The following is a 12,507-nucleotide window of genomic DNA, read 5'->3' on the forward strand; positions in this document are numbered from 1 at the left end:
ATCATCCGAAATGTCTACCGACGATGACACGCCACGCCTACCGAAGCCTTCCATGTTCCTGGGAATCAATTCCAGGCCTGCGACAAGACGTGTCCCAAGCTTCAACCAAGATAGGCCAGCCCTCTGGTTCGCGCAGTTAGAATCACAGTTTCGCAATCACAACGTCACGAGCTGCCGACGCTGAGGACATCATTTTAAATCCACCAGTCGACAAGCCCTATCAACGTTTAAGGACCACACTAATTGCTTGCTATTCTAAATCGAGAGAAGCGAAAATTCTACAACTTCTGGACGGTGAGTGCCTCGGCGACAGAACGCCCTCCCAACATCTTCGACACCTTCGAAGTTTAGTTCCAGACATAGATGAGGAAGTATTAAGAGCAAGGTGGCTCTCACATCTCCCCGACCAAATGCGTGCATGTTTGGTTGCACAACGCACGGCCGAGCTACAACCATTAAGCGAAGCCGCGGATCATTTGCATGAAGTTCTTCAATCTTCTCAAGGGCATAATATAGCTGCAACATCACTAACAACGACTCACGACTCGAATCCTACAGTCGTAGAGCGAAAGCTCGTTCACATCACGAAATGTCTTCAGAAGCTTCTGGACACCCATCAAACTACTGGACGAAAACGTTTTCGTTCACAACGCATCAACAGAAGCAGATCGGTTTCTCCTGCCATGTCCACCAGTAACACCTGCTGGTATCACAAAGAGTTTGGCAGCCTAGCTCAAAAATGTACACCGGATTGCCAACAAGTGGGAAACGCTCCAGAGAGACGTTAGCGGCGGAAAGCACCTCTCTCCCACCATCGTACCGCCTCTTCATCACGGACCGCAACTTATGCACATAATTTCTAGTGGACACAGTCTCCGAAGTTTCAGTCTACCCTCACAAACGAGCAACTAACACGAAGATGGCGACCGGCTACCAACTCATCGCAGTTAACGGAACACCCGTTAATACTTGCGGTGTCGAAACAATCGCTTTGAACATCGGCCTTCGCAGAGCGCTAACATGGCGCTTCATACTGGCAGATGTGTCCAATCCAATCATTGGCGCCGATTTACTTTCACACTACGGCATCCTCGTCGATCTCAAAAATCAATGATACATCGACGAAACCACACGACAGTGCACCTCAGGTACAACTAAAAGCGTGACTGTGCAGTCGATCAAGCTCCAACAACCCAATCAATCATCAGGATTTTGGCAACTGCTTGCCGAATATCCTAAGATTACACGTCTCGATGGTGAACCCAAACAAACTTTACATACAACGCAACATCACATCAAGACAACACCTGGCGTTCCAGTCAGCAGTCGTGCTCGGCGATTAGCTCCCGAACGACTAAAAATCGCGAAAGCTGAGTTTCAAAAGATTATCAACCTGGGTATTGCAAGACCATCCGATAGCCCTTGGTCATCACCTCTACATCTGGCGCCCAAAAAGAGTGGCGAATGGCGCCCGTGCAGCGATTAGCGTCGTCTCAACGAACGTACCATACCAGATCGGTACCCAGTTCGATGCTTAGAAGACTTCACCGCAAATTTACACGTAGCTGAGGAAGACATCCACAAAATGGCTATTATCACACCGTTTGGTCTCTTCGAGTTCCCATTTATGACCTTCGGACTCCGAAACGCAGCTCAGACCTTTCAACGCTTCATCGATGAGGTAACTCGAGATCTACCTTTCGTTTTCGCATACATCGATGATCGCATCTGCCAACGAAGCGGAGCACAAACAACATTTGCGTATCGTTTTTCAACGCCTTCAATACTATGGCTTAGTCATCAACACAACAAAAACATGTCTAGGTCTAAAACAAATCGAGTTCCTAGGGCATACAATTTCCGCCCATGGAATAAAACCACTTCCGGAACGAGTCAAAGTCATCATCGACTATCCTCGTCCTTCAACAATCACCAAGCTACGCAACTTCATTGGAACAATAAACTTTTACCGCAAATTTATTGAGAACGCAGCAAACTTACTCGCGCCTCTCAACACGCCACTGGAAGGTCCTAAAATCAACGGAAAAACTCCAATAAACTGGACAACATCGCTTGAAAATGCCTTTACAAACTGCAAGGAAGTTCTCGCTAATACAACACTCTTGGCACATTCTGACAACAACTCCGAGTGGGCCATCTTTTCAGACGCAGCTGAATACGGAATTGGTGCCGCGCTTCAGCAACGTATTGGCGAACATTGGCAACCGCTAGCATTCTTTAGTCGCAAACTTGCACCATCTATTCAAAAACGATCGACCTACGATTGTGAACTCAACGCAGTCTACGAAGCAGTGAAATATTTTCGTCATATCTTTGAGGGACGACTCATCACAATCTCAAACAGAAGCCCGAACGCGCGTCACCATGGCAATTTCGACGACTTGATTATATCGGTCAGTTTACCACCGATATACGGCACATATCCGGTTCCAGCAATATCGTTGCAGACGCTTTATCTCGTTTCGATGCCATTCACACAGCAATTACATCCGAAGAACTTGCATGCGCTCAATGCAGAACTTCAACAACTACTCAACAGCTCGAATACACCATTAGAGCTACGCAAAATCAACAGCAATACCACGGACATTGCTATATACTGTGACATATCTACAGGTACAGCACGTCCGTTCGTTCCACAACAACTAAGGCGGCGAATCTTCGAGACTCTTCATTCAGTCTCACATCCTGGTCGCCGAGCTACAAGACGCCTTATCACAAAAAGATATATTTGGCCATCAATCAACAAGGATTGCATTACATGGACCAAAGTATGCATTCAATGTCAACAGAATAAGATTTCACGTCATACAATTTCACCCATCGCAACATTCCAGCCACCTTCGCGTCGATTTGAACATATTCAAATAGACTTGGTGACACTCCCGCTTTCAAAAGTACACACCAAATGTGTCACAACAATCGACCGATTCACACGCTATCCAGCAGCCGCACCACTTGTTGACGGCACAGTCGACCGAGTAACACATGCACTCATGCAAACTTGGATTTCCTACTTTGGAGTCCCACTTCGAATATCAACCGACCTTGGAGGACAATTCGAGTCAGACCTTTTCAGGAAGCTCGCTGATCTCCTCGGTTTCAAACATCAGCGAACAACGAGTTATCACCCACAATCAAACGGACTTATCGAACGCTTTCACCGACAACTCAAATCATCCCTTCTTTGCCACAACGATAGTTGGTACGATGCACTCCCTTCAGTTCTCTTAGGACTACTAGCTGCATTCAAAGAAGACGTCCAAGCCACACCAGCAGAAATTGTTTTCGGTGAGCCAGTCCGACTCCCGGGTGAGTTTTTAACACCATCAAATAAAACAATCGAAGCACCTGAACTCGTTAAAACGCTAAGAAAAGTGTTTCAAAATCTAACGCCTACGCCTGCTTCTCGTCATAACAGAGAGAAAATCTTCATTTCAAAAGATCTCGCAAATTCAACGCACGTTTTTATTCGAAACGCCAAGTAAAACAATCATTTTCATCACCATATGACGGACCATTCCCAGTTATGGACAGATATGACAAATACTACAAAGTGCTACTATATGGAAAACCTGCACACATATCCATCGATCGCCTAGAACCAGATTATCTTTGTAGTGACGATATCGAGCATCTACAATCCAATTCGTCTGGATATAACCTATGCGACACGATCGTTCTATTACAACATATAAAAGTCAAAAAAGAGTGCGCTTCAAAATGTCTTCATAATTCAAAAAAATTCTTGCTAATTTTCTTTTTTCCCGCAGGGGAGATATGTGGCGACACTCACATTAAACATATCTTTAAAATATTTAATTTATGCATCATTGATAGGTTAATACTAAGTTCATTTATGTTAGTACAACTAAAGGTTAAGTTATCCTACATTCTACTTTATGTTGTTATCCTATGAGTTACAGTACTTCTTTCTCTCTTACATACTACATTAATTAAGCTATCATAATAATGCATTACATATTGACAGCAGCATCACCTGATGCTTGTCGATCACCGTTACCTGAATAAGCATATAAGAAATTAAACTCTAAGCTTAGCATGTCAGTTGGACAGGAATAATGGGATGCCCGACTCTCCTGTCACTGGAAATGTGAGAGCCGCTCACCTACCGAACTTTGACAGTTGATTGAATTTGGTAGGTTTTGACGTTTTGCAATTGGAATGACTGGAACGGCCAGATTGAAATTATACCAAAAATATATGTGAACGGAGGAATTTGTTGCCGCCGTTCAAGATAGCTAATAAAAATTTAAAACAATGAAAATCAAAGGAAATGCGAAATTTAAATATATTTCATGAAACAATTTGTAATTTGATGCACAATAGAATTAATTTTTTATTACAAATGATTAAAAACATTTATTAATTGAGACTAACAGGCTTAATTCACCTTATTAAGTATTGAAAGATCGAAAGTCAGTTGTTTTATTATACCATAAAATCATAAAAAAGGAATTAAGTAGTTTCGCCATATATTAAAAGTCCAATATATAATAATTTGCAATCGTAATAAATGTTTGGTATTTTAATTTAAAATGCCCAAAAATTCTTATTTTGTTCGATCTGGCCATAATGGAAAATGTTATAAAACACGCTTATTTTGAGGCGCTCTCACACTGAAATAAGTTGGACATCCCATTATTCCTGAGTTGGATTTCGGTTATCACGTCGCCCAGACGTACATATATTAAAAAACCAGTACTCCACATATATGTAAGTATATATTGATGTGGGTATGGTTAAACTAGTAAAAGAGCAAGTTATGCTCTTTTAATGTTATAAAAATATATGCGACATATATGTATTTATATATTACAACGGTAAGCATTTACCGGCAATCAATAATCCGCTATATATAGTACCAAACTGCTTTGTTTGCGGTTTCTCGGTTTTTACCGGAAAATAAACCGGATACCGAAAACAGTTTGGTAACGGTTTTCTGTCCCTTTTTTTGACCGGAATTTTGGGGAGACCGTAAATTTAATTTTGTGAAATTAAATCATACATATGTATATGTGTAGAATATACAAATTGTAAGGAAACGATACAGCTCACTTTGCTTTCCTCCAGGGGCTTTTGGGGAGAATGTGAGCTTCGTATGTATCTGTTTGTGTGGGCCTTGTGCGTGTGCCTGTGCTTGTGCTTGTGCGTTGCCATCTTTTTCGTGTTTCTCCCGTACTTTTGATGCCGGCGCTGTAGTTGTGCTTGAATTTTTTTTTTTGTATGACCTTTTTTTCCTTTTTCCTTTTTTTCGTAGGTTATGTCACTGCACTATCACTTTATATGTATGCATGTATGTGTCGCAGGTGTAATTATGTATATACATATATATACTGTAGAAATTCGATAATCCGAATAATCGAGTGTAGACCCGATTCGAATTACTGAATTATTCGGATTATTGGATTATTTTTTATATGTGAAGGTAAATAAGAAAAATGCTAAATTTCAATAAAAAACCAAACAAGAATTCATTTATTAATAATGAAACAAACATTTAACTCTTAATAATATGCATATGCTAGCTGACCCGGCAAACTTCGTTCTGCCCAAAAAAAATTTTTTTTTTTCATTTCAAAAATTACACTGGTATTGGTTTTAATAGAATATGAACGATTTTTCCTAATTTCATTGTGTATATTTTAAATACCGCCTTTTTTGTCCTTAACAAATTCCCAATATTGAAAAATAGTGAAGAAAAAGTTATTGCTGAGTTTTTTGAACTGTTTTTGATAAAAAATGTAAATAAAAAAACATGATATACAGTCAGGTTCTGCAATTTACTTCCGAGTGAAATTTTTTGGAAAATACCTTCTGTACCTAATTTGACAAAATTTTTACAAATTTTACTAGGAAGTGAATTGCCAGAACCTGCCTGATAAACATTTTTTTCGAGGGTACATTAATGCTTTTGAATTTAATTGCTTGAAAAATGCTACTCTTTTCAATAATGCTGACACATCGTGTTCAGGATTTGTTGACAATTTAATAAAATTAAGTTTGTACTATTCTCATTCAATTTTATTAGTTTTAATCGGGTCTCGAAAATATATAATTTAGGACATATTTAGTTTAGGGCTGCACGGTACACGATATTTTTGGTTTTCTGTTCCGCGGCGTAAATAAACAGTGAGGAAGGTTTTCCAACACGGGAACACGCCACATAGAGCTGGCCATGTGAAAAGCAAGACATTTCTAAATTTATGCCGCATACTTCCAGCGACTGCCCTTGTGACTTGTTTATTGTCATCGCAAATGCAAGTTTCACTGGAAACTGCAAACGACTGAATTGGAATGGCAAATCTGTTGAAGTTAATGAAATTCGGGGAGTAAGCATTCCTCTCCCTTGAACGGGCCTTTCAAAATGCTTGCCACTATTAAATTGTCCATTAGCTTGGTCACAATCAGTCGAGTACCATTGCACAGTTTGGGAGCATGAAGATTCCGTAGCATAATAACTACAGACCCAACTTTGAGACGCAAATTATGAGGCGGCATTCCAGGCGGCATCAAAGAGTTTAAGAACTCCACTGGGTAATTTACTACCTCGTCTTCATTTTCAACGCGATCGATTGATTTATATGACCGCAGATCTCCCGGAATTTGATTTTGAATCGTCCAATTCAAGTCGTTGACATCCATATTTTTTGCTGCTAAAATTGCGCGCGTGCTTAACCAATCGTAGTTACCATAATTTTGAGCAATATTTGGATATACACTACTGATTAGTTCATATTTATTAGATGTGAATTGGCAAATCGTAGTTGGAATCGATATTAATCCACTGCAAGGATCTATCGGAACTTGTCCATTTCCGATTCGCAGCAGCTCTTTTGAAAAAACCTCCGCAGTTCTATCGTTTTGCAGCAAAACTCGCATATTCATGGTCAATGAAATGGTTTTAACAAACCTCCACAAATGCGATGACTTCAGACATGCGTTTAGCTCATCCGCCGCTGTTGATTTTGGAATCACGGGAAGTGTTTGTCTAAAGTCGCCCGACAGCAATATCATCACTCCTCAAAAGCAACGATTATTGTTGTGCAAATCTCTCAGTATTCGGTCGAGTGCTTCTAATGATCGTTTGTGGACCATTGTGATTTCATCCCATATGATTAACTTACATTCTTTTTAAAACTTGTGCTATTGCTGATTGCTTTGAAATATTGCAAACAGGACTTTCGTGTATTTGCAAGTTTAATGGAAGCTTTAATGCTGAATGTGCCGTTCTTCCACCTTCTAACAGTGTTGCAGAAATCCCGGTAGATGCAAGAGCTAATGCAATACCACCTTGACCACGTATTGCTGCTAGTATTAAAGACAATAGGAACGTTTTGCCAGTCTCGCCGGGCGCATCGAGGAAAAATATGCCACCGTTTCCACTATCTACAGCATTTATTAGCTGATTGTACGCACTGCTTTACTGTTCATTCAACAGTGGAACATTTGTTTGTACTTGTCGTTGCAAGTGAGTTATATAGTAAGCACGCTCGCGTTCCAATTCGCGACTCACTAAATCCCTTGTTTGACGACTTGGTGCCGGCATATGAACTTCAATCAATAGTTTTCCACTCATAAGTAAACATAAATCTTCAATAAGGACTAATGCTTCATTGTAGATGTCAGCGTTCATTTGTAAGTCGACATTTCTCGTCGCTAATCGCAGGCGATGCAAAATATCTTCTGCCATGTCATCTTTGTACGTATCCCATAATAGACGCGGGTTTGAAGGCTGACATGTCGAAATTATAATAGCGAAAAGTGTACGAACTGCAGTGGCTGGTGAAGAAGCTATTGCATCCGCTAGCGTTTGATTCCAGTGACTGTCGTGTTCAAGCAATTGCAATTGTTGACATGCTTCTCGAAATGTTGCACAAATGGTACCATCTACAGTCCTCAATGATTCAAATGAAGTTGAACCGCGTACATTAATCAAAAGCAAACGTAGGTAAAAGCAATCATCGTTCTTTGGATGGATTGTGTAAATTCTTCCCAATGCATCAGTTGAAAAAACACCTGGATAACCATCTACCGGATGGCATTCCATGTATAATACCGAGGCATCTCCGAGTAAAGCAATGTTCTCGCGAAAGGATCACTGGCGCAAGTTGCAAAGAAACTTGTTAAAGTGGTTGCTGGTGGTATTTCCGTTCGCTGTACTATATTCTCTGCGTTGAAATAAACTCGCTGGCCATTCTCCAAATGAGCTGCCAGATGGACAACAGTAGGATGAAGTTTATGAATTGCAAATGAAAATATTCTCCAGATTGCTTCATTGCAGTTCACATATCTGCCCATTTGAAATTTGCTAATTTCATCTCGTTCAACGCCAATAACCGCCATATCGCTTCCTTTGGTGACATATTTGCAAACATACTTAATTGATTTTATTGAACTGCAATACTCAACATTTATATGTGTTTTGAATGCCTTAGACAAAATTGGCGAATATGGAACGATCCATGTGTTATCAACCACGAAATTCTTTCCTTTCAATTGAGTGATGAATGTTCTGCCATTGTCAGCGGGTGAGCGACGCCGATAGAGAGGGTATCCGTCGTTTCCAGTTTGAGTTTCCGAAATAAAAGCACGGGGATAGCGTTTTTTGCATTTACTGTCCGACATACAAACCGAAGATGGATCGTGTTCTCCGCATGGCCCATGAACCATATTGGCCATCACCACTTCGTGCAACTCTGGATCTATTTCAACATCAGGAATTTCGGCGGAAATGATGTCATCAATTTGGTCAGGTGTAATTTTCTCCACCATCCAAAGAAGAATGTGTGCGTGGGGCAAACCTCTCTTCTGCCACTCCACTGAGTACATCCAGCATCGAACAGTGCCATATACACGTTGTTTCGTAATAAAGTCCATCAAACATCTGAGTTTTTGTTTAAACACGCGTGCTGTAACGTCGTGGCGATCGCTTGGTGATTGACCGGGATGCAATAGATTCGTAATGTCTGGCCATTTTGGATTGCAAGTAAATGTAACAAACAAATCCGGCCGTCCATAATTGCGCACGTAAGTCATCGCATCCTGGGAGTACTCATGCATGTGTCTAGGACTGCCAATGTATGTCGATGGCAAAATATAGAGTCGACCAATATCTGTAATATCCGCATCACCATTCATTGCATCTCTTAAGTGAATATACTCTTCAGATCGCAACTTCGACTGATTGTATCGCATGTAATTAAGTCGTTCTGTCTCAACTTTAACGTACATGTCAACTGCATACTGTTGAAATAACCGTCCATATCTCAGTAAGTGGTTGTCATAGTTTTGGCGAATCATCATTCGATATGCGTAAAACTTCATTGAACTGACTTTTTTATTTGTCTCGACACCTAAAAGCTTAAATTACCTATATGAAGTAGCAAACAAAAATTTTTTTTTACTAACCATTCACCGGATTTATCATCTTATATCCTAAGTGATATCCGTCTTCTCCACGGCAGATCATGAGCGGATATTGCATTGCGTCGTAAGACCGATGTGTCTCACTTATCCCTTTTAGTGCGTTTTGATTTCTACGTTTGATAACAACTGACTGCACATTTTCTCCAACAACAACAATTGATATTTCGCTAACTGTAGGTGCATTATATTGTCTTTCATGTGTCCCTGTTGGACTTTTGTCCGCTTGTATGATTATACTATGATCATCTGTTGGCATACGTTCCAACGAAATCGTAAACAGTTTAATGAGGCCATTGTGTTCGTGTAACATTTGCTGCAATTGTTCGATTATTTCTCTTTTCGTTGTATTGAAGATAGCACATCGCCGATTTACTTCATCATGTGAATCTCCCAGAAAGTAAATTTGGAGATATTTGTGTTCTTGATCTGAATGCGGCAACAGCGATCCAGCGAGATGAAAAATTTGCCCATGAACCTGTATAATTGGAGGAAAGCTTTGTAGTTTCTGTCGAATATTGTTTGGCAAAAATACCTTAAACGTTGGATTGTAGTTTTGTTCATTTACAATTTCACCGCCAAACGACGTCATTTGAAAACAATCGTTGTACATTTTAGTGTGCTTTAAGAAATGGTTCGAGTGAGGAGATTCACCGTAAAGCAGCTGGAACAATGGCTGTGGTGGTGGAAGCAATTCTGGCAACTTAACCTTTCCCCCAGCGCAACATAACCCTGGCGGTTCATTTTTAAATTTGACTGCATTGCAATATTGACAAACTACTGACATCTGACCGATTTGAACAGATGCGCTATATTGAATGTTTGGATCATATCGAAAACCTGCCCTTTCAATGTTCACAAAAGAAAGATGTTGCCGCTGTTGTCGTCGAATAATCGCATGTTGTGATCTTACTTCATCACTTTGGCGAGCACGAACCTCCCTTCTTCTCGATCGTTGTTGCTGATTGTGAACTTCACTTCTTCTCAATCGTTCTTGCTGATTGTATGTTTGGTTGACATCTTCTAACTGGTGCGTGCTATTCTCCAGCAGTCTATTTCGTGGTGATACCCTCTCAATAACACTTTTCCTTTGACGTGCTCTGCTATTTCGTGTTCTACTTGCGGCCTGGGAACTCCGAGAAGTGTTACCATACGTACTGATTCTTGGCATCGTTACAAATATCTAATTGGAAATGATCATTCATTTGCATAAAGTTCATATAAGGTTTTACGGACCAATAACTTACCTTTGAAAACTCCAAAAATGAATGAATTAAACTAAGGAAGCAGATCAATTGAATGATAAATTCCAATGTACATAAATCGGTATTCGCCAACACGCTAAATCACTTTCACTAAATAACTCACTTTTTAAAACAAAATATATCAATATATCAGTAAAGCAAGGCGCATTTTTATTGCCCTCTAAATTTTGCGTGTTCGATTGCAAAGCAAAATTGACGTTTAATTTAATTTGTGTTTGTTTCATAAAACTGCCATTTCCATAAACCAAAAATAGCACGTAACACAACCAAAATTACGATATAACCGCTACTGTCACCGATAAATAAACAAAAATAGCAAGAAACAACCAAAATGTCGTGCTAGGTGGAAAATGAGATAAATATATGGTGGATTAACAACCAAAATAATTAAAGATTGTATGGGAGCCTTTTTCGATAACGCCAAGTTTTATGGGTGAGAATGGTGTTGTTTCCTATAGCTCTATACCAATTTTCATGTTCCTACCTTAAACACTTTTGAAGATATTCACCTTGAAAAATTCAGTTTGTATGGGAGGTGCCACGCCCCCTTTTCCGATTACCCCTTCTTTTATGTGTAAGAAGGCTTTTGATACCATATAGGTCTATACCAATTTTCAGGTCCCTACCTTGAACCCTTTCACAGATATTCTGCTTAAAAAATTTAGTTTGTATGGGAGGTACCACGCCCCCTTATTCGATAGCCCCCGGTTTTATAGGTGAGAGTGGTGTTGTTATCCTGTAGCTCTGTACCAATTTTCATGTTCCTACCTTAAAAACTTTTGAAGATATTCGACTTAAAAAATTCAATTTGTTCTTTATTTTGTTCTGATTTTAAGACATGACCTGCGCGTGGTAATAACAAACAAATCTCCCAAAGGAAGTATTTCATTTGGTTCAGCCGTTTTCGAGTTTTAGCGTTACAACTATACACCACTTCATTTTTATATACATATATAGATTTACTTTAAGAAGTTACAAAAAACTAAGATTTTTTTACGATTTAAAGAAATCTTTTATATTTGTTTGCTTAACATTTTTTGTGCAAAGCTCCAGCGCTTCATCTCGCAAATCCGTTAAAAATAATATTTTCTCTTGCTCAATATCTTTTTGCTGTGCCCATAGAATAATCTTTTTTAAATTTTCAACTGTTTCAGCATTTGAGATTTGCTCGTCTTTTTCAACATTTACTTCCGGTTCATCAGGATCTGACAACGTTAGAATATCGTCTGCAATATCACTTTCGTAGTTTTCGTCGATCCATTAATTCAAATTATCATTACTTACATTTATATTCATACAAATTTCAACAAGATCTCTCATAAAATTCGTTGTTTCAGTTTCACCTTGTATTATAGAAGGCATTATATTTTGTCGAAGAGTAGCCAAAGAAATATTCTCTTCAGAGATGGTATTTTCATGAGAAATTTTTGACCAGCACTTTTTTAAAACTTCCTCTCGAACTTTGTTCCATGCATGTTTGGAAAATACATGCATCCTTTAACGTAAAAGATTTAAAAGACTTATCGTAATCTCCACCTCCTCCCATTATATGACATAAAAGCGATTTCTTATAGTACAGTTTGGTTATTCTAATGGCGTTATGGTCCATAGGTTGAATTAAACTGGTGCAATTAGGGGGTAAAAATAAACATTTGTAATTTTCATAAGCAAGTTCAGTAGGATGACATGGAGCGTTATCTATTATTAGTAACGCTCTTTGGTCCAGATTGTTTTCAGTTTGGTATTGTTTAACTTGTGGAACAAAAGAATTCTG

At 39.3% G+C, this 12,507-nt stretch overlaps 1 protein-coding gene across 1 annotated transcript; it reads left to right on the forward strand.

The window, feature by feature from the left end:
* Positions 1-919: 919 nt before the first annotated feature.
* Positions 920-1,486, forward strand: LOC120779826. Its single transcript, XM_040112195.1, has 2 exons — positions 920-1,093; positions 1,139-1,486. Exons 1-2 carry the CDS (start codon positions 920-922, stop codon positions 1,484-1,486), a joined length of 522 nt encoding a protein of 173 aa, XP_039968129.1.
* Positions 1,487-12,507: the final 11,021 nt, after the last annotated feature.

This window comes from Bactrocera tryoni, unplaced genomic scaffold (assembly GCF_016617805.1).
Source record: "Bactrocera tryoni isolate S06 unplaced genomic scaffold, CSIRO_BtryS06_freeze2 scaffold_11, whole genome shotgun sequence".
Classification (NCBI taxonomy): domain Eukaryota; kingdom Metazoa; phylum Arthropoda; class Insecta; order Diptera; family Tephritidae; genus Bactrocera; species Bactrocera tryoni.